Raw genomic sequence first — 23,533 nt, 5'->3', positions numbered from 1 at the left:
GAGCTTTTGTTTTTCAATGGGTTGTATTTTTGTTGAATATTTTAAATTATTTCTTTAAATATTTCCCACAGTTTATTTATCGCCAATTCTTTTAGTCTATTTAGCCAGTTCTCTCCTCATACCTACATAATTGGCTTTTTCTGAGATTAAGATTCCCTTGTTTGGGGCTGGAGTGTGATGTTTTCAAACTTAGTATGGAATTCAACTGTATTACAATTACTTTTTCCCAATGGATCTTTTACTATGAGATTACTAGTTAACCCTGCCTCATTACACAATAATAGATCTAAAATAGCTTTATCCCTGATTGATTCCACAAGGTATTGTTCCAGGACTGTCACAGACCCACCTTCCAGACCACTTTCATCAATCTGATTAGTTCAGTCTATATGAAGATTAAAATTCCCTGCAATTATTGCATTGCTTTTGTTACAAACTCCATTTTTAAAAATTCATTCATGGGATGTGGGCATCACTCACTAGGTCAGCGTTTATTGCCCATCCCTAATTGCCCTTGAGAAAGTGGTGGTGAGCTGCCTTCTTGAACTGGTGCAGTCCATGTGGTGTAGGTACACCCACAGTGCTGTTAGGGAGGAAGTTCCAGGATTTTGACCTAGCGACAGTAAAGGGACTAATTACTTATTGCTTAATGCTCTGTCCAATGGTATTACTATGGTAAAGGGCCTATAAACCATTCCCACCAGCTCTTTTTGACCCTTGTTTTCCTCATCGCCACCCATTATTCCTTTAAATTGGAAAATTGAAAATGTAACTCCATTCTTTGAAAAAGAGGGGAGAGACAAACCAGGAAATTATAGGCCAGTTAGTCCAACATCTATTGCGGAGAGTTGTCATCTATAATTCAAAACAGTTGCCTGTGCACTTAGAAAAATTTGAGCTGATTAGAGAAAGTCAAAATGGATTTGCAAAGAGTCTGCATATCTAATAAAACTCTGGATTTTTGAGAAAGGATATAAAGTAGTTAAGGAAAGTCTATAGATGTAGCTTATATGGACATCCTGAAGGCAGTCATTAAGGTTCCACTTAAGAGGCTGCTAGGTAAATTGAAGTTCATGGAATTGAAGGCAAATTGCTGGCCTGGTTAAGAGATCGGTTAGGCGGTAGAATTTGAAGTGGAATTAGTGCTAGTGGCATGAAATTTTACCAGGCAATTGGAGATGGGATTGGGGGTGGGTGGTCTGGGAGAGCTGTGAGAAAAGCCATTGGGCCGTAGCCCGACCCCTTCCCGTCTCCCTTGGGATTTCCCCATGGGTGGGTTACCAGTGAGGTTGGGAATCCCCATGGGTGAAACGCGCAGCCAATTAGGACAATTAAGATGCCAATGAAGAGGCATTTTACAGGTGCATTGGGTCTTTCCCAACGGTGTAAGGATCACCTGCCGTATCGGCCGTGCAGTAAGTTAAGGAAGGCGGGTAGGCATGGAGGGCTCAACCTGACATCATTACAGCAGTATAAGGCGGGAAACTGGCATTCAGTGGGCCAGCCATAGTGTTAAAGCTAGCGCTGACAGGAGCTTCTCCTTGAAGTGAGTATTTTGGATAGTTTGCAGCAAGAGGAAATTGGTGTCATTCCATTGAGACCAGTTGGAGAGATAAATGGCTGTATTGAGCTTTAAAGCTGCATTTTACACGGGAACACAGGTTCCCCATACTCCAAGGTAGGGTGTGCCACAACAACATGTGCCATGGGACCAGCAGCAGCAGCAGGCAACCCAGGGATCAGCATCATTTAAGCTAAGGGGCAGGAGGTTTAGAGGGGATGTGAGGAAGAATTTTTTCACCCAGAGGGTGGTGGGAATCTGGAACTCACTGCCTGAAAGGGTGGTAGAGGCAGAAACCCTCATTACATTTAAGAAGTATTTGGATGTGCACTTGCGATGTCATTGCTTACAAGGCTATGGGCCTAGTGCTGGAAAATGGGATTAGAATAGTTAGGTACTTGTTTGACCGGCGTAAATTGATGGGCCGAAGGGCCTTTTTCTGTGCTGTAGACCTCTATGACTCTATCTGTATGCAGTGACTGGAGGAAGGCTTAATGCTGTTAGGAGCAGAGGCCACACATTGCCCGAGGTGGTCATGGTGACCATAGCTTTGACCTTTTATGTATCTGGCTCATTTCAGTGCTCAGCCTGAAACATCTGTTGGATTTTAACAATCTGCAACTCACAAACGTAGATGCCGGATTTCAAGGGGTCACTGAAGTATTTCCTGAACTTGATCCACGTCCTGTGCTCCACATTCCTACTGTTCACCTCCCCTGTGACATCCAACCATGCCTGCTTGATGAGACTGACTAGCCTCCACCTGCCATCTTCTGGAAAGAGCATCAGCCTCCGTGCTCTCAAGGCTTCACCGTCACCTCAACTGTCATGTCTGTGAATCGTGGGACTGCCCTTTGTCTTGTGGCATCCATTTTCCTCCTTTTGTATCTACGAATTAGCTATCCACAATGCTCAGTGGTGCCACTGTGAGCACTGCTTCTGACTCTTCACCCACTTGCTGCACCTAATCAGGTTGGCAATCCCAGAGGTGCCCTCTTTATTGGCTGGCCCTCACAACACTCACATGGAAGACCCGCTACTTGAAGGGTCAGGTTGCTGACCCAGGAATGATCCTGCTGCTCCATCAACAAATGAGTCCCTAAGGTTCCTTGCATGTTGTCCTACAAGGATTAGAACTGGGGCATCAAATATTCGCTATATTTATTAATGATGTAGATAATGCAATGGAGAGTCATATAGTCAAGCATGCTGATAATAGAAAGATTGGTGGCATTGTGAACAGTGTAGACTAGAGCAACAAATGACAAAGAGGCAGATAGATTAAGCGAGTGACAGATGGATTACAATGCAAGTAAGTATGAGGTCATCCATTTTGGGCCAAAAAAAGGATAGATTCAAGCATTATGTAAATGGCGAAAATTTTGGAACAGTGGGGGTCCAAAGAGATTTAAATGTCCACATGCAAAGATCACTCAAATGTAGTATTCAGCTACAAAAAGTAATTCAAAAGTCAATAGAATGTTAGCTTTTATAACTAGTGGTCGAGAATATAAAGGGGAGGAGGTTTTGCTACAGCTTTACAAAGCTCCTGGTTGGGCCATATCTGGAGTAACTGTGTACAGTCCTGGACACGACACCTTAGAAAACATACACTGGCCTTGGAAGGAATGCAGTATAGATTCACCAGAGTGATACCAGAATTCCAAAGGTTAGACAATGAAGCTAAACAACATAAATTAAGCTTGCATTCCTGACAATACAAAAGGTTAAGGAGTGAGCTTGGTTGTATGTTGTATATTCAGTAGGTCTCATGGAGAGTTTCTGAGTCTTGTATGGTTAAACATTAAGGGTTTATTGGTAACACATAAAAATATACATATACATATAGGGTGAGGTCCAAGCCTGGAGCTAACTCCATGCTGGCTTCTACACAGGTCTCCGTACGGTCCACAACTCGCTCTAGTCTTAGGTCATGTGACTCTACCTCACAATGTGGGTGGTATTGTTCCCAGTCTCACATTAACCCTTTGCTATGCCAGATACCATTATACTACAAGTTGATTGAGATTTTTGGGGTTTTGAAAATAATTGAAAGGGTGGATAGAGGGAAACTATTTCTGCTAGTTGGGAAGTCTAGGACAAGTCAGGATACCTTAGAATCAGAGCCAAGCCAGTCGGGAGAGAAGTTGGGAAACACTTCTTCACACAAAGGGTGCCAGAAGAATGGAACTTCTTCCCACGAAAAAGTAGATTCTAGCTCAATTAATAATGTTAACTCTGAGATCAATAGCTTTTTTGTTACCAAGGGGGAGAAAGTGATATGGATCCAAGGTGGGCAGATGGAGTTAGGATATAGATCAACCATGAGCTCAATAAAGATGGAACAGACTAGAGAGAATGTTCCTTTGTTCCTATGACTACGTTTGAACTTTCCCCAACTGAGACCTGGCTGCCGAGGATTAATTAAAATGCCCTTGTAGGTGAAACCTTTGTACACTGATACCAAGCCAAACTCTATCCTTTCATGGGATGTAGGTGTCACTGGCAAGGCCAGCATTTATTGTCCAAACCTAATTGCCCTTCAACTGAGAGACTTGCTGGGCCATTTCAGAGGGCAGTTAAGACTCAACCACACTGCTGTGGGTCTGAATCTCATGTTGGCCAGACCAAGTAAGGATGGCAGATTTCCTTCCCTAAAGGGCATTAGTGGACCAGATGGATTTTTACAACAATCAACAATGGTTTCATAGTCACCGTGACTGAGAGTAGCCTTTAATTCCAGATTTATTAATTGAATTTAAATTCCACCAGCTCCGTTGGTGGGATTTGAACTCATGCCCTCAGAGCATCATCTGGGGCTTCTGGATTACTAGTTCAATGGCACTACTACTACACCACCATCTCATCAACTGAACAAGAGTAAATCATTTTTGAAAAGCGCAAGGCTTTGTTGAAGAGTAGTTTTGTTTTATCATGTAACTCAGCCCCAGGTTGGTGGCCCATTGTTTTTCTTTACCTGCCAATGGGTGGAGGTAGATCTCGCCAGCCTGATTGACAAATGAAATTCCATCATAGCCGTCCGCTGTGATCCCATCAGCTAAAGATGCATCTCCACCTGGAAAAGGTGCACAAAAAAGGAGAGCCTCGCACTTATAAGTTATACAGTTGCTTTGCTACACTTTCCATTAAAGGTGTCACTTACAAAGTGTCAGCCTTAGCATTCTCACCTCTGGGTCAGAACACTGCATTCAAGTTCCCACTCCAAGGGCTTGAGCACATAATCTCGGCTGAGTGAGTGCTACACTGTTGAAGGTACCACCTTTCAGAGGAAACATTAAACTGAGGCTCTGCTTGCCCCCTCAGGCGGATGGAAAAGATCCTGTGGTGTTATTTCAAAGAAGAGCTGGGGAGTTCTCCCTGGTGTCACCAGACTATCAGGTCATTAGCTCACTGCTGTCTGTGGCAACTTGCTGTGTGTAAATTGGCTGCCTCGTGTCCTACATCACAAAAACAATTACACTTCAAAAGTATTTAATTGGCTCTGAAGCCTTTGGGGCTGTCCTGGGTCTTTCTTTCTTCTATTGTACGTTTCTGTGGCCTGTTAGCTCCTCTCTTGAAGTCGGGTTTCTCCCTGCTCAGCCTCCGATAATTCTAAAAATGAATGCCCTAATGATTGGGAAGTTTTGTCTGGACAAGCTGAGAGAAGCTTCCAGCACACCTTGATGGGGGACCCTGCGGTTATAGGAGGTACCTTCTGACTTCTAACTCCAAAGTTTTTAACAACATGTCAGTTTGTGCAGGCATGTGTTTACCAGCACGTAGGGAGAATCAGATGCGGCAAAATTAACCCTATGAAGAATAATTTACAGGTAGGCATGCAGGAGGATTTTGATCATTTCAGAACCAGTATAAAACCAATGGGCCAGTTATGCCATCTTCCTCACAGCTGGAGGACCATTTGTTGCTCTAAATCAGGGCAGCTAATCTGATGCAGGGTCATTTGAGACTTCACGGGACTGTCATCCTTTCCCTTTTGCGAGTTACCCCGGGCCCAGTTAAGGTTCCCAAGGTCAGGGCTATGAGTCACAGCCAATGACGGAACCAGCAAATTTTCGATGGTAATGGTGGGATAGCTGGAGCCACGAGGGACAATGGCTGCTTACAGGTGGAGGAACCTTCGGGAATAGGACTTATGTTTCCTTTAGCCCCACATGTGAAAGGCAACAGGACCCGCCTCATGTATTCTTTTCCCAATCATATTTTTCGTTGAAGTTGAAAATGGGAGGCTCTTAAGACTAATTGAAGAGGAAAGTGCAGAAGCGCAAGGCATAGAGAAATGAGCAGAGAACCAGCCCTTGGGCAGACCACCACTACTGCACTGAAGCAGAGACAGAAATGGGAAGGGGGGTGTACTGACCCATCATTTAATGGTGATAATGAGGAAGAAGGCAGCACTTATCTCAGTTGTATGTAAGGAATTGGTCTAGGCTGAAACGACCTTTAATTTACTGGTGGGTTGCAACATCACTTGCTGAACTGATAATACAATGCTATTATTCATAATAAACAGATATATTAGTACCTCAAAAAACCTGCAATGTACATCTTAACCAATTGCAGTGTTTTAATCATAAAGGCCTGAATTTCATCCAGGTTATTCTCATTTGTGGCTTAATATTGTTGGCTAATTTAGAAAATGGTAGTGCATATTGGCAAGGTACTAAATAATCCCTCAACATATGCCTTGCACCATGTTCTCTGTTTTCCATGGGGCACTAAATTGGCACTTAAGTTGGCCTCAGGTCCAAATAGTATATCCGAAACCAGGATAAAGGCAGGCACTCCCATTCATTACTGTCATAGGGGCTGGCTAAAATGGCTGTCCGCTTTACAAGAGTAAGTTGGGGATTTTGGGATGGGCAACCAATATAACTGTGAATTATTCTTTTGTATATTTCCAAAGGAAGAATGCAACACCTCAAAGTTTGAAAGTAACCAGAAATGGGAAAACATTATTGATCCTTGTGTCTTAATCTACAACTCATGAGTATCCTAATGACTCATGAATACAAATGGTATAGAATGGTTCTGACAAACGGTCACCGACCTGCAGTGTTAACTCTGTTTCTCTCTCCACAGATGCTGCCTGACCTGTTGAGTGTTTTCTGTTTCTATTTCAGATTTCCAGCATCTGCAGCATTTTGCTTTGTTATACAATATGGTTTCCCAGGGCTTACCTCTGTATCCACCACCTCCTCCTCCTGACGTGCATGCCCCACCACCCCCTCCAAAGCCTCCATGCGTTGCCCATTTCAGCTTCTTCAGAGCTTGGGGACATGCACTGCCCCCACTTGCGCCTTCCATGAGAGACTTTCCTGCCCAGGGATGCTTGGTGAAGTCATTCCAACCACCACCTCCACCTGCAGGTCAGAAGTTACAAACAATTAAATTAGGCTGAAGAGATTTAGCCTACCTTATAAGCAACCTTTGTCTAATTTATCTACCTCAATCAAGTCAATCTTCTTCCTCTTTATTCAGACGTGACAGGGAAACTCAGGAGTTGAACAGTCACCTCCCAACCCAAATTGCTGTCCTAGAATATGATTAACTTGGAGTTGCATCAATTTAGGGAAACACCATATATTAGAATGATGCTAGCTTCTCTATCAGCCTTCACTCAAACTTCATTGTCTCAGAATGACTGACAATTTTACAGCAAAGAGACAGGCCTCCAGCTCAACTGGTCTATGCTGGTGTCTAAGCTCCACAGGCGCCTCCTCCCATCCAACTTCATCTCGCTCTATCAGCATAACGTTCTATTCCTTTCTCCCTCAGGTATTTATCTAATTGCCTCATAAGTGTACATACACTACTCACCTCAAAGGTCCATGTACTAGCAAATTCCACATTCTCTCTGAGTAAAGTGGTTTCTCCTGAATTCCCTATTGGATTTATTACTGACTAGCCTATATTTATGGCCCCTAGTTTTGGATTCCCCCCAAAATGGAAGCATTCCCTCAAGTATACTCTACCAAGCATAGAAACAGGAGTCAGCCATTCAGCCCCTTGAGTCTGTTCCACCATTCAGTTAGACAATGACAGATCTGCGTCTTGACTCCATCCACTGCCTTGATTTTGTAACTCATAAGCTCCTCAGATTTGAAAAGTTCAAGTCAGTATTCTTGGGATGGGCAATAAATGCAGCCTTGCTAGTCACTCACATTACAAGAACACTATCTGTCATTCCAATGCCTCAGAGATATGTCTCCCTGGGTGTACTGTAGAGTGGATTAGAAAACAATTATCAAGACCTGCCTGAGGCCTGCAGATTACATAGTCACTGCCCTTCAGTTGAAAAGCTATGGGGGAGGTGCAATTGAACCATTCAGGCTAACTCACCAAGTCTCCTTCGACAGCACCTTCCAAACATGTGACCTCCAACACCTGGACGGACAAGGGCACCAGATGCCTGGGAATGCCACCAACTGCAAGTTCCCCTCCAAGCCACACACCAGCCTAACTTGGAACAATATTGCCGTTCCTTAATTGTCATTGGGCCAAAAGCCTGAAACTCCCTCCCGAATCTCACAGATGGACTGTAGAGTTTCAAGAAAGCAGCTCACCACCATCTTCTCAAGACCATTAGGGTTGGACAACAACTGCTGGCCTTACCAACGATACATCAAAAGTTACAAAAAGCAAATTTGAACCTTCTCTCTAAGGCTTTGGAAGACATATCACAACAGTTACAATGGAGCATATCTAAACAAGAGACTACAACGTCTCCTTTGACTTAACTGTAATCATGTCAGTTTTTAATCTTGTCCCACTGAGAATTCTGATAAAAGAAGATTACAAGTCATTTCTCCCCCCACTAACCTGCTGCCCCTGTTTGGCCGTTGAATCCAGGCACTAACGTGTCATTTTCATATTGCTCCACCATCAGATCATCCATTATGGCATCTGGGTCCTCCAAATATGCTTTTCCACCCCCACCGGCTGCAATCAACAGTGGCACTGAAACCCCATTCTCCATCTGCATAAAAATCATAAATGAAAAACAGAAAATAACCATTTTTGTTCTGTACTTTGAATTGCAAAAGTCTTCTTAACAAGGTTAGTTTCCAATGAACTGAAATCTATTGAATCCTCCTGTTCTCCATAAAAAAACAATCCCAAGCCCCATCGCCAGTAGGCCTTGCTGTCCTATAGAATATTAATCATCTAATTTGAGATGAATCTCAATAAGCTTCACTTCTTGTTCATACTTTGTCCCACGTGGTTAGCAGCAAACTACCAATTGTTACTTGTACCAGTGGCTCAGTGGTTGCACACTTACCTCTAAATCAGAAGGTTTACATTCCAGTGACTTGAGTCCATAATCTAGTCTGACACTTCAGTGCAGTACTGAGGGAGTGTTGTATAGTTGAAGGTCCCATCTCTGAGATGGAATATTAAACCTAAATCTCACCTGCCCTCTCAGGTGGGCACTATAGATCGGCAGGGAGCCCAAACTGATATAAATCACTCAACCAACATCATTAAGAACACAGGTTAACTGGTCACTATTTCATTGCTGTTTATGGGAGTTTGCTGTGTGCAAATTTGTTGCCATGTTTCATACATTACAAGGGTGACTACACTTCAAGAGTACTTCATTGGTTGTAAAGTACTTTGGGACTTTGGGACACCCTGAGATTGTGATAGATGCTATGTAAATGCATGCATTTCTTCTCTCTCCTTCAACTGGTCAAATGAGCAACGCCAGTTGGAACGTGCTATCAAGTCATAAGTGATCAAAGGACCCCAGAAGGCCAACTATGCTTAGATTTCACAAGCACTGCTTAATGTTCCAGTTGGAGTGCATATTACATGACTAAAGGAGGGCTAGCACTGATTCTAAGATATGGAAATTAAGAGACAGAAAGCACCCAGAGACATTCCAGCATTTTATAAAGTGGAATCATGTGCGAAGACTGTCATGAAGCTATTAATGTGTATAATGTTATTGGAAATTATTTTTTAAAATAGAGGTTTAGTCTGTACGTGTGTTAATTGAATTAAAGCCAGCTAGTCTGGGTGCTTTGATGTATAGTAGTTTTGAGGTGTAAACAAAGGTAGAGGTACATTTGCATTTTGTTGAATAGAGCATTTAAGAGTGGGAGTGAAATCTTGCATCTAGCTAGGAGACACCAAGCAATGTTTATATTACTAATCAAATTAGCACTATGAAAGGGGTTCAAAGGGCCTGGTGATACAATGAGAACTTGCATTCAAAGGGCAGACACTTGAATTTGAACAAGCAAAGGAACTGAAAAAGCTTGAATTAGAAGCAAGAAGTAAAGAGAAATGGCTTTAAAAAGGGAACAGGTAGAAAGGCAGAAGAGAGAGAAAACAGGAAAGGGAATTAGAAATTGTGAGGATAGAGAAGGAGGAGAGAGAAAAAGAGAGAGAAAGAGAATTCCAACAGAAAATGTTGACAGTTAGAAAAGAGGTGCCAGGAGGTAAGGAAGGACTTAACTCCAGGGTGGAACCCAGTGGGGGGATGTTTAAATTTGTACAAGCTCTTCCAAACTTTGAGGAAAAAGATATTGAAGCATCCTTTATTTCATTTGAGAAGCAAGCTAAACAGATGAAATGGCCACAGGAAAACTGGATGTTATTATTACAGTCTAATTTAGTGGGTAGGGCGCATGAGGCATATGCTTCGCCATCAGAAGAAATGTCGGTGAATTATGATGTGGGTGAAAAAGGTTATTTTGAGTGCATATGAGTTGTTTCCTGAAGCATACAGGCAGAAATTTAGGAATATGAGAAAGCAGCATGGGTAAACTTATAATGACTTTGACAGAGTAAAACAAAGTAATTTTGACTGGTGGATATGAGCATTAAAATAGAGACAATGTATGAAGTTCTTAGGGAAGTAATTCTGTTGGAAGAATTTGAAGATTCAATCCCTTCGGTAGTGAGAACTCATGTGGAGGAACAGAGGATTGCTTCTGTAAGACAAGTAGCAGAGATGGCTGATGATTATGAGTTAGTTCATAGAACTAAACCTCTTTTTCATCACCCTTTCAAATTGGTAAAGGATAGAAAGTGGGAAGGTGAAAGAAAGGTAGGTAGTCAGGGAAGAGAAGGAGTAGCTGGAAGTTCCCAGGAAGTTTCTTCTCAGAATAAAAAGGAAGGTGCTGAAGGTAGAAGTGCCATTTGAAAATTAATGTGTTTTCATTGTAATAAAGTAGGGCACATAGAGTGAGTGTGTTGGAAATTGCAGGAAAAATCTGTTGGAATTGTTGGGGTACAGAAATGCCCTGGAAGTAAAAGTACTGTGGGTTCTGGGGTTCAGGCACAGGAGAAACCAGTGGTTTGTGTACAGATGAAACAGGGTGAAGAAGTGGGAATGTGTTCACGGTCTACTCAAGAGAATTTTGAGGAGCAGGTTGCAGAAATGTTTACAGACTTTGTGCATGAAGGGAAAGCCTTTCCATGTGTACAGGGTGGAGTAGGTAAAGATGTTAAAATTTTAAGAGACACAGGGGCTAGCCAATCTTTAATGTTGTGGGATAGTGATATTTGTTGTTCAAAGGGAGTATTGCAGGAGCAGGTAATAATAAGTGGGGTTCATTCAGATGCTAAATCTATTCCATTGTGGAAGGTAAATTTAAAAAGCAAATGGAAGGCAGGTGAAATCGGTAAAGGATAAAAAGTGGGAAGGTGAAAGGAAGGTAGGTGGTTATAGTTGGAATGGTGGAAAAATTGCCCATTGCAATTTATTCTGAGTAATGATATAGCTGGATTGCAAATGTGGGTGATGCCTATGGTAGTTGAGCAGCCTGGAGAAGTGTTTTCAACAGAGATATTACAGAAGGAACATCCCAGATTGTTTCCTGATTGTGTTGTAATGAGATCAAAGGCTCATAAGGAAGAACAAGAAAAACAAGAAAGGCAGGCAGTTCAAAGGGTGTTGAAATCCAAGTGGCTGGCACTGTGTTGATAACATTGTTCAGGAGGAAAGAATACAGGACAATTCAGCTGAAGTGTTTAACTCAAGGAGGTTAGTGGAGTTACAAAAAAATGATTTGCAATTAAAACAGTTATATCAGAAAGCTTATTCAGAAACAGAAGCAAAATGTATTCCAGTATGTTATAACCTCTGGGAAGATATTTTAATGAGAAAGTGGATGTCGGATCATGTTTCAGCAAATGAAAGCTGGACGGAGGTGCATCACATTGTTATCCCATTAGGGTATCGAAATGAGATTCTGAGGATTGTTCATGAAATTCCAATGGGAGGGCATTTAGGAATTAGGAAAACACAGGAAAAGATACAGTGGTTTTTTTTGGCCAAGACTTCATAGAGATATAGTCAAATTTAGTAGAACCTGTCATACATGTCAAATAACAGGAAAATCACAAGCAATGACTAAGCCGGCACCTTTAATCCCAATACCAGCATTTGAAGAACCTTTTACCAGGGTCGTGATTAATTTTGTAGGACCCCCTCCCTAAGACTCAAAGTGGAAATCAGCATTTACTGACAATAATGGATGTGTCTTTCCTGAAGCGATACATTTAAGAAATATAACAAGTAAGGAGTTAATTAAGTTTTTTACAAAATATGGTGTAGCTAACGAAATATAATCAGGTCAGGGGTCAAATTTGATGTCACAGCTGTTTAAGGAAGTAATGAACAGTTTGGGGATAAAACAGTTTAAGTCAACAGTGTATCATCCAAAGTCGTAAGGAGCTTTGGACAGATGGCATCAAAACTATGATGAGAGCTTACTGTCAGAATTATCCACAGGGTTGGGTTAGGGGAATTCCATTCTTGTTATTTGCTATTAGTAATGCTCCTAATGCATCAACTGGTTTTAGCCCTTTTGAACTAGTTTATGGTCATGAGGTAAGGGGACCACTAAAATTGATTCATGAGAAATTGGTGGGTCAAAATTCAGAAACTGTTCTCCTGGATTACATTTCAAATTTCAGGGAAAGATTGAACAGGGCATGTGAGTGGCTAGGGAACATTCAAAGACATCACAGCAAATGATGAAAGCGAAGGCAGATATGAAAGCTAAAACTCGCAGTTTTATTTCTGGAGAGAAAGTACTAGTTTTGTTACCAGTACTAAGTGATTCATTAAATGTAAGACTTAGTTGGCCTTACAGGATTGAAAAGAAATTGAGTGAAGTAACTCATTTAATAAATATTCCAGATAGAAGAAAGAAGCAGGGGGTCATGCAAATATGCTTAAAAAGTACTTTGACAGGGAAGAGGAACAAAAAGAGGTATTAGTGATGGTGGATGATGAGAGAGATAGGTGTGCAGGACTCTGAAATTGATTTTCCTCTAAACAAATTGGGTGCTTGAAAATTTAAATGAAATATTGAGATACCTTCCAAGCAAGTTCAAAGTGATCTGGAAAAGCTATTGCAGTCACACAAACCTATTTTGTGGAAATAAGTTGGGAACGATACATTTAGCTATACATGATGTATGTATGTATAGAAATTTCATCTTCAATAAGACAACATCCTTATAGGTTAAATCCAGCAAAGTTATCACAAGTACAAAAAAATATTGATTTCATGCTTCAAAATATTATCATTGTGTCTAGTTGCAGTAACTGGAGTTTGCCTGTTGTACTGGTACCAAAACTGGATGGAACACAAAGACTGTGTGTGGACTATCAAAAAGTGAATGCAGTGACAAAAGCGGCTTCATATCCTATACCACGGTTGGACGATTGCATTAGGAAAGTGGGACAATTGAAATTTATCACAAAGATTGACTTTCTTAAAGGATATTGGCAGGCATCGTTGTTGGAGAGAGCAAAGGAGATATCAGCTTTTGTAATGTCAGTGAGCTATATCAGTTTAAAGTCATGTCATTTGGTATGAATAATGCACCTGCAACATTTCAAAGACTGACAAACAAAGTAACTGCAGGTCTAAGCAATTATACTGTTTATATTGATGATCTAATCATTTTCAGTTAGACTTGGGAAGAGCATTTATAGCATCTGGAAGAATTATTCACTTGACTACAAGAAACTAATTTGGAGATGAACTTGGCTAAAAGTGAATTTGCAAAAGCGCAAGTTACAAATTGAGGCCATACCATTGGACATGATAAGATGGCTCTGAGAGATGCAAAAGTCAAGGCTATCGTTTCCCAGTGGCTACAACAAAGTGAGAAGTTTTGAGATTTCTGGGCATGAGTGGGTTATACTGGAAATTTGTACCAAATTTTAGCGGTGAGGTTGCTCCACTGACTGAACTATGAAAAAAAAACAATAAGTTTCAATGGACACTGGAGTGTCAGAAGTCATTTGGTAGTTTGAAAACTATTAACTATGACACCAGTTTTGGCAGTACCCAATTATGCCGAGCAGTTCAAGTTGGCCGTCGATGCAAGTGATACAGGCATTGGGGCTGTACTGTTACAAGAAGATGGCACTGGAATTGAAAAACCAATCGGGTAATTTTCACGGAAGCTGAATGTACAACAGGGAAAATATTCAACAATTGAAAAAGAGGCTTTGGATTTGGTGTTAGCGTTGCAGCATCTTGAAATCTATGTTACAAACATTTCATCAGAAACAATTGTTTATACTGACCATAATCTTTTGAGGTTTTTCGACAAATTTTGAGACAAAAGTGCAAGACATTTTAGATGAAGTCTATTATTACATCCATTTAACCTACGGATTATACATTTTGCTGGAAGAGAAAATCTGTTTGCATATGTGTTATCTAGAGTTTGAAGCTTCAAGGAAAATTGGACATCTTTAAAACCATGGACGCTGAACTGGAGTGATTTCTGTTGATACCAAGGACTTGTGTATATATATTGTTATGTTAATGCATGCATCTGGTGATGTAATAGTGTAATAAGCGTAGGAGGTATTGTGAGATGAATTATTAAAAAATGAAGCCATCTTTTAGAATTATGACGAATCATTTTTTGATAGGAAGGGGGTTGTCATGAAACTATTAATGTATATAATGTTATCGGATATTATTTTTTTTAAATAGAGGTTTAGTCTGTACGTGTGTTAATTGGATTATATCCAGCTAGTCTGGGTGCTTTGATGTGTAGTAGTTTTGAGAAGTAAACAGAGGTAGAGGTACATTTGCATTTTGTTGAATAGAGCATTCAAGAGTGGGGGTGAAATCTTGCTCCTAGCTAGGAGACACAAAGCAATGTTTATATTACTAATAAAATTGGTACTATGAAAGGAGTTCAAACGGCCTAGTGATACAATGAGAATTTGCATTCAAAGAGCAGGCTGGGTATAACTTGAGAGGAGTTTGTGTGTGAAAGGCAGAGGCATGTAACATCAAATCAGTTGTTTGCCTACAACTGTCTACAAAGGAGCCAAGTTGAAAGGAACCTCATTTTGAATTTGTAAGGTGAAAATGCTTTGCCTGGTGTCTGGTTAAGTCTATTGGTTATTGTTGCCTTAATGGAGATTAATTTGGGAAATTGTTAAAAATTATGATAGTAGTAATTTGTAGCCATGTGTATGTATTTAATCTGTTGTAAAATAATAAATATTTTGTTTAGTTTAATATAAAAACCTCTCGAGAACTGGTGGTCTTATTCCTGAATTTAAAGCTGCAACTCAAAACATACCAATTGAAAATGTAGGTTATGACAGGTATTTAAAGTTTCCCTCTGGGATTTTAAATAACTCAGCCTTTACCAACTGCTTGGTCATAACAAAGGCACACAATTATGTTTCTAATAACAGAACTTGTATACCTTGAAGATATGAGTGGCTCCTCCGCCTCCACCTCCACCTCCTGCCCATTCTGACAGGGCATTATTGGCATTGTATTCATCTTCGATGATGGAAGATTCTCCCAAGCATATCTTCTGAGTCATGGCATCTTTCTAAAGAGAAAAGCACAGATGCTGCTAACTTCTAGACATCTCTAGTCATGCTGCAGCCATTCTATAGACTGTAGTTTATTTCTCTTAATAGGTGCAGTTAAGGGGAAGCTAGATAAGGGCATGAGGGAACAGTAACTGAAAGATATGTGCTAGGAGAGACTCAGGTGGAGCAGAATGCTGGTATGGACCAGTGGGGCTAAATGGCCTGTTTCGGTGCTATGATCCTATGTAATTCTATTCACAGCAGCTAGCTGCCATTGTATGAAATGCTGATTTGTTAGAATGGATTTGAGGATCGGCTTGAAGATAATATCAGATAAGAGTGGAAAGCTGTGGCTGAAAGATGACCTGCAAACACAGCCGAGTGTAGTTTTTATTGGTCAGGCAGGTAACTGGCATGCACAGAATTCCATCTCCATCTCCAGACCAAATGGGTGGAAAACGCACACTGGAAGAGTTTCTTTTTGTTTTTAGAGTGGTAAAGGAAACGTTGGATTACCAGCACCTGGGAAGGGACATGGCCGTATAAACTTGATTATAAAATCTAAGGGTAGAATTTTACTCCCCCCCCCAGAGTTGGGTTTGCAGGCTTGCAAAATGCAGCCTGTGGCGTGCCCACCATCTATCTGCCTGACCCTAACCTGTCTTCCATCTTACAGGGAACCTGTGGAGTCGTCGGGAGGCCTGCCACCTTTGGGTCTGTTGAGGCCAATTAATGGACACTTAAGTGCCTCATCGCACAGCCCTCTGCTATTTTACCCATGGCATGGGGGACACACGTCAAAGGTAGCCTGGCAGTTTTAGCTGCGCAGATTGCTGTTGGGCAAAGTGGGGGTGGCTGATGTATGTCATTTGGGGGTTTCCTGTGCCCATTGGGGAGGCACCACCCCCAAAGCTCATAACCCCCTTTACCCCTCCCCTCGCAGCCTCTCAAACCTGGCCTCCCAACCTCCTCACTCCCCTCGCTGGGGCCTGCCAATACACTGGACTTACCTTCAGCCCAGCCTCCATCAGCTCCTCTTCCTTGGGGACTGGCTGTAGTCCCAGCAGTGGCTACTGCTTGAAATTGGCTTTGCTGGGACTACAGTGCTGCTGGCCATCTGATTGGCTGACAGCACTCTAAAGGCGGGACTTCCTCTCCAGATGGGGGCAGAACTCTGAATCTTAGCCAGCTAAAACATTAAATGACTTAGCAAAACATGAAATGACTGCTGGGCAGCCGCTATCGGTGGGGTTACATTCCCCACTGACCCTTTGGGTGGCAGGGTGGGAAACACTGCCATCCAATAAATCCTGCTCAAGCTTCAAATATCAAGGGTTCATGTTATGTTTTGTGTTTTTTTTATTATGTTATGTGGTTGTTGTGGTGTACATGGACTTCCAAAAGGCATTTGTTAAAGTGTCACATAACAAGCTTGTCAGCAAAGTTGAAGTTCATGGAGTAAAAGGGATGGTAGCAGCATGCATTTGAATTTGGCTGAGTGACAGGAAACACAGAAATGGGCATGGCGCATGGTTATTTTTCAGTCTGGAGGGAGATTATATAGTGGGGTTCCCTAGTGGGGTTAGGACATTGCTTTTCTTGATCCATGTTAACTGTAACGCCTTTGACCTGAAAACAGTAACAGTAAGGGAAATCGGTAATAACTTTAAAATATTTAGTGAATCTATAATTGGTTCTAAATATACTTGAAAATGAATTTTAAGAATTAAAAACAAATTAAAATTTTTAAGAAAAGCAATCAGCTGTAATTTTTCCATAATATGAAAATGTTGGTCCAGGCGACCTGGCGACCCTTGACCTGGAAGCAGAACAGGAAGGAGGTTAAAAATGTGAAGGCCATGTGGCAACCCAAGACCAGAGAGATGATGAGATGAGAATTGAGAAGGTTCTGGAAAGACCGTGCACCCCATAGGGAAGATTGCATGGGCAGAACTCTGTTTGTGTGGAAGCTGCTGCCTACAGAGAATTGAATAAATTCTTGAAGGAAAAGGACTGGAATTCTGCTTGGAAAGACTGTGTAGCTGAAACTGGAATTCTGCTTGGAAAGACTGTGTAGCTGAAACCGGAATTCTGCTTGGAATAACTGTGTAGCTGAAACCGGAATTCTGCTTGGAAACACCGTGCAGCTGAAACTGGAATTCAGCTTGGAAAGACTGTGTAGCTGAAACTGGAATTCTGCTTGGAAAGACTGTGTAGCTGAAACCGGAATTCTGCTTGGAACGACTGTGTAGCTGAAACCGGAATTCTGCCTGGAAAGACTGTGTAGCTGAAACTGGAATTCTGCCTGGAAAGACTGTGTAGCTGAAACTGGGACTACACAGGTGGGGTGGACTACCTACAAATGATGTGAGTTAGTCTTTATATCTGCTATTCTGGTTTGTGTTAAAGTAAAAGTTACAGAAAGTGAAATCCTGTTGGTAATTTCTTCATTTGGAGGCCAATTGGTAAATTTGCTTATTTTGGTTCATGCGGTTGCATCATCCAGTCGGCGAGCAGGGGGGCGGGGATCCTGGGGTTTATAAATAGGGGCACAGATTATAAAAGCAAGGAAGTTATGACGAACCTTTATAAAACTCTGGTTCAGCCTTAACTGGATAATTGTGTCCAAATTCTGAGCATCACACTTTAGGAAAGATGTGGAAACAATAGAGTGAGTGCAGAAAAGCTTCACGAGAATGGTTCCAGGGATGAGGAACTTCAACGACGTAAATAGATTGGGGAAGCTGGGGCTGTTCTACTTGGAGAAGAGAAGATTAAGAGGAGATTTGATAGAAGCGTTTAAAATCATGAGGGGTCTGGACAGACTAAATAAGGAGAAGCAGTTCCCATTGGGGCAAGGGTCAACGATCAGAGGACACAGATTTAAGGTGATTGACTAAAGAAGCAACGGCGACTTGAAGAACGACTTTTTTATGCAGCGTGCGGTCAGGACCAGCAATGCACTGCCCTAGAGTGAGAGGCAGGTTCAATCGAGGTCTTCAAAAGGGAATTGGACAATTATCTGAGGCAAAAAAAAGAATTGCAGGGCTGTGGGGATAAGGTGGGTGAGTGGGACTAGGTGAATTGCTCTAGCACAGACACACAGCCGAATGGCCTTCTGTGCTGTAACAATCCTGAGGTTCTATCTAACACTGTATCAAATGCCTTTTTGGAAGTCCACGTGCATCACATGAACCGCATTACCCTCATCAACCCTCTGTTAACTCATCAAAAAAACTCAATCAAGTTAATTAAGCATGATTTGACTTTAAAAAACCCATGCTGAATTTCCTTAATTAATTTTGTCCCAGACTATTGTTTCTACAAACTTCCCCACTAGCGAGGTTAAGCTAACTGGTCTGTAGTTGCTAGGTTTACTCTTACATCTGTTTTTAAACGAGGTGTAACATTTGCAATTCTCTAGCATTACCCCTTTTTCTAACGAGGATTAGAATGTTATGGACAGTGCCTCAAGATTTCCTCCCTAATCTCCCTCAGCATTCTCTTCTGGCTGGAGTGAGTTGGTGATAATGGCACCAGAAGCTCTGTCCTCCTGGATATATGGGTGGGATTTGGAGATGGCTTCTCACAGCAATAATGAAGTTCATCAAGTTTAACTACTGCAGCTTCAAGATCCATGTAAAGGTGACTGGAAGAACCACTGGACCTTTCTCTCAAATGGGAGAGAGGACCAAGCTTGTAGTGTCTGCTCTGGCTATTTTTGAAAGAAGTGCAATGCTCTTTTTTTGTAGGCACGACTGTAGGAAAATTCATTGAGATCCAATGTGATCTTTCTACCTTCTTAAGTGTATTAAGTAGTGAGATGTGATGGTGCATGTCCTAAGTGCGGAATTCTCAGCAGCGAGGAGATATAAAGGTCTTGAGATCTTTGGTGTCTTCAATTTAAAATTCTCATCTTTGTTTTCAAATCCCTCCTTAGCCTTGCTCTTCCCCATCTCTGCAACCTCCTCCAGCCCTACAACCCTCCAAGATCTCTGCACGGCATCCAATTCTGAGCTATTGAGCAGCCTCGATTTTAATCACTCCACTATTGGCAACCATGCATTCAGGTACCTAGCCTCTAAGCTCTCAAATTCCTCCATAAATCTCTCAGCTTCTCTACCTCTCTCACCCCCTTTACATTGCACCTTAAAACCAACCACATTGCCTAAGCTTTTTGTCACCTATCCTAATTGCTCTTTATAGGCACAGAAGGAGACCATTCAGCCTGTTGTACCTATGCTGCCTCTTTAAAAGAGCAGTGCTTAGCCCTGCTCACCCCTGTATTTTGTTTGCAACCATGTAAGTTTCTCATTCTGAAGTAACTGTCCAACTCCCTTTTAAATTTATGAAATCAGCTTCAACACCTTTTCAGGTGCTACATTCCAGATCCTGACAAGTCTGAGCAAAACAACCAAAGATGACATGTGGAAAACCTTTTTTACGCAGTGAGTGCTTAGGATTTAGATGTGGTAGCCTGGGGGCTTGGTGGAAGCAGAATCAATCATGGCTTTCCAAAGGGAATTGGATAAGCACCTGAAGAGAAAAAATGTGCAAGGGTACGGGGAAAGGGTTGGGACTGAGACTAAATTGCTCTTGTGGAAAGCCAGCATAGACTTGATGGGCCGAATGGCTACCTTCTGTGCTGTAACCATTTTATGTTTCCATGGGGAATGCGACATCCTGTTCTACAGTCAAGAGGGCAAGGCAACAAGACATATTTTCCAATCATGTGGGTCTGATTCATGATGGGTGCATCATTCAAGTCTAGAGTCCCCTTGTCTACTTGCCCTTGATACATTCACACTGTTGAGTCAAGCACCCTTCATCCTTGTGCTGTGACACACAAGATTTGTAAGACATTCCACATACCCCTGGGCAGGCGTCTTCTCCTTGCTGTCCAATCAGGATATAAAGAAGATCGTCCTTCTCCAGATGAAAGATGGCTGAAATGAAAATTCCATGTGACCTCTTATTGCTGTTCCGGGCTCCTTTCCCACCAGCAGCTCCATAAGCCGACACCCTAAAGAAAAGGGATTGATGAGGGACTGCTGAAATCAGAGCAGAGACTAAATAGTGAGAGGTCTATTTGAATTAGCACTGGGACTAGACAGCAAATATGATCAACTAGGATCAAAACGCAGACTAATGAATGATGGACTAACTGGAATCAGAGCTGGGACTAACCAGAGTGAAGGAACTACTGAAATCAGAACTAGTACAGATTAGCATAGGGGATTTTTAAATTCATTCTTATGATGTGGGCATCACTGGCAAGGTGGTTGCCCATCGCTAATTGCCCTTGAGAAGGTGGTGGTGAGACGCCTTATTGAAATGCTGCACCCCATGTGGTGTAGGTGCACCCACTTGGAGTGGGTGTTCCAGGATTTTGACCCAGTGGCAGTGAAGGAATGGCGGTATAGATCTAAGTCAGGTTGGTATGTGGCTTGGGGGGTGGGGGGGGCAGCGAGTCTATTTTATATCCTGTCATTGATAATAACTTGGGCTGGGATTTTCCAACCCTGTCACTGGTGGGCATCGTTGCGAGCGGGATGAGAAAGCTTGGAGCCATTACAATGATGCCCGCCGCAGTGGTGGGATCGGAAAATCCCGGCCTTGAATATCAATAGCTTTGGTGCATGTGAAGGAATCTTGGTATGCTCCACCTGTTAACTAATCTTTGAAAAGCCCATCTGCAAGAAATTGGATTGCTTCACTGATGAAGAAATGGATATGTTGGATCTAGCGTATGGTCTCACTGAGACACATCGTTTGGGTTGCCAAATCTGCCTTGTGGATGGATGGGATGACTGTGGAAGTACCAAATGATGTTGCTGATGCTAGACAAACCAAAGATTTATTGTCTTGTGCGTCTGCTCCTCTCATACTTCTATGCGGTAGAGGTCACGGGTTTGGAAGGTGCCATCGAAGGAGCCTTAGTGAGTTGCTGCATTGCATCTTGTAGATGGTACACAATGCTGCCACTGTGCATCGGTGGTGGAGGGAGTGAATGTTGAAAGTGGTGGATGGGGTGCCAATCAAGTGGGTTGCTTTCTCTTGTATGGTGTCGAGCTTCTTGAGTGTTGTTGAAGTTGCACTCATTCAGGCAAGTGCAGAGTATTCCATAACATTCCTGATTTGTGCCTTGTAGATGGTGGACAGGCTTTGGGAGTCAGGAGGTGAGTTAGTCTCTGCAGAATTCCCAGCCTCTGACCTGCTCTTTTAGACAATATTAAAATCTATTATTACAATGTTCTAGGCCCAACCATCTTCAGCAGCTTCATCAATGACCTTCCCACCATCATAAGGCCAGAAGTGGGGATGTTCGCTGATGATTGCACAATGTTCAGCACCATTTATGACTCCTCAGATATTGAAGTAGTCCATGTGCCTATGCAGCAAGACCTGGACAACATTCAGGCTTGTGCTGATAAGTGGCAAGTAACATTTGTGCCACACAAGTGCCAAATAATGACCATCTCCGACAAGAGAGAATCCAATCATCTCCCCTTGACGTTCAATGGTATTACAATCGCTGAATTTCCCACTATCAACATCCTGGGGGTTATCATTGACCAGAAACAGAACTGGACCAGACAAATAAATAGTATGGCTACAAGAGCAGGTCAGAGGCTGGGAATTCTGCAGAGATTAACTGCCCTCCTGATTCCCAAAGCATGTGATGGAATACTCTCCAATTGCCTGGACAAGTGCCGCTCCCACAACATTCACGAAGCTCAACACCATCCAGGACAAAGCAGTCTGCTTGATTGGCACCCCATCCACCACCTTCAACATCCACTCCCTCCACCACCGATGCACAGTGGCAGCAGTGTGTACCATCCACCAGATGCACAGCAGCAACTCATCAAGGCTCCTTTGACAGCAACTTCCAAACCCACAACCTCTACCACCTAAAAAGTCAAAGGCAGCAGAGGCATAGGAACACCACCAACACATGCAAGTTCCCCTCCAAGTCACACACCATTCTGGCTTGGAACGATATTGTTGTTCCTTCACTGTCGCTGGATCAAAATCCTTGAACTCCCTTCCTAACCACACTATGGATGTACCTACACCACGTGCAGCTGCAGCGGTTCAACAAGGCGGCTCACCACCACATTCTCAAGGCCAATTAGCGATGGGGAATAAAAATGCTGGGCTAGCCAGCGATGCCCACATCCCGTGAAAGAAGAAAAAAGATTACTTTATCTACTGAAATCAAATCTTGGGCTAAAGGGAGTTAATGGCTAACCTGTCAACAAGAATACATTGGTTTGCTGTTGAGCACTGAGACATGACAGATGCAGTGTACCTTCTTTAAATGGAAATTGAGCCAATGAGCTCGACACTTAGCCGTGGCAACAAGGGTTATTGGGAGCCTTGTAGAAGGAAACATTCTGGTGGGTTTTTAAGAAACTGCGCTTATCCTGTACTGTTAGCCGTAGCTCTCTATACCTGAGTGTCTTAGGGCTGGCTGCAGTCAAAAGCTAAGCTTGCTTGGGTCCACTAAGACCTGCAGTCACTGATTTAGATGGCTCCTTGCCCTCTGCCCCCTGCCCCAGACCAGTATAGACTGCTCCTGATTCAGGATGTGCTGGCTTTAAACGGGAATCAGAAAGTTCCGCTTACACATATTTGCTAGTGGCTGGAATCTGCCAAGTCTGGATCCCCTTGAGGGGTCCCTCTGATTGTAGACTCACAGAGACGTTTGTGTGGCGGTAGGCATTGTCACACTGGGCCTGAGTGGGACCATTTGGGCCGCTAGCTCCACAAGATGTAAACCACCAAACCACATCAGAATAGTCTGCAATGAAAAGAAATACATTATTTTATAAAGCGTAACGTTAAGCAACCATCCCTGACTGAGTGCATTCTCGGCTAACTGGGTGTACAAAGCCTAGATACTTCTCGTAACCAAACATGAGGGAAGGAATTAACTAAGTAACACTACCGGCTCTCTCCCAGCGGTTCCTCCTGACTGGCCCAGTGGGAAACCTCTCTGGTTATCACTCCCCCACTCTACTAAACATTCAGCAGCTCTAAACAGATCTATGTCCCACACATCATGACACAATTCCGTGATGTGCCAATTCATCCCGCCATTACACAGCCAGAGAGTATAGTGA

The 23,533-nt window shown here is 42.5% G+C and overlaps 1 protein-coding gene across 6 annotated transcripts in view; it reads right to left on the bottom strand.

Moving 5' to 3' along the window:
• ltk (leukocyte receptor tyrosine kinase) overlaps positions 1-23,533 on the bottom strand; it is a 213,470-nt gene that overhangs the window by 75,593 nt on the left and 114,344 nt on the right. For all 6 annotated transcript variants that reach the window (XM_078563097.1, XM_078563094.1, XM_078563098.1 and 3 more), the window contains 6 exons: positions 23,037-23,211; positions 20,277-20,427; positions 15,290-15,421; positions 8,402-8,558; positions 6,760-6,942; positions 4,539-4,637 (listed from right to left, as the gene is read on the bottom strand). In XM_078563097.1, coding sequence (XP_078419223.1) covers positions 4,539-4,637; positions 6,760-6,942; positions 8,402-8,558; positions 15,290-15,421; positions 20,277-20,427; positions 23,037-23,211 — 897 coding nt within the window. The remainder of the gene's footprint in view (positions 1-4,538; positions 4,638-6,759; positions 6,943-8,401; positions 8,559-15,289; positions 15,422-20,276; positions 20,428-23,036; positions 23,212-23,533) is intronic.

The sequence above is a fragment of the Cetorhinus maximus genome, chromosome 18 (assembly GCF_964194155.1).
Source record: "Cetorhinus maximus chromosome 18, sCetMax3.hap1.1, whole genome shotgun sequence".
In the NCBI taxonomy this organism is placed as follows: Eukaryota; Metazoa; Chordata; class Chondrichthyes; order Lamniformes; family Cetorhinidae; genus Cetorhinus; species Cetorhinus maximus.
This window is presented reverse-complemented; position numbering and strand designations above follow the sequence as displayed.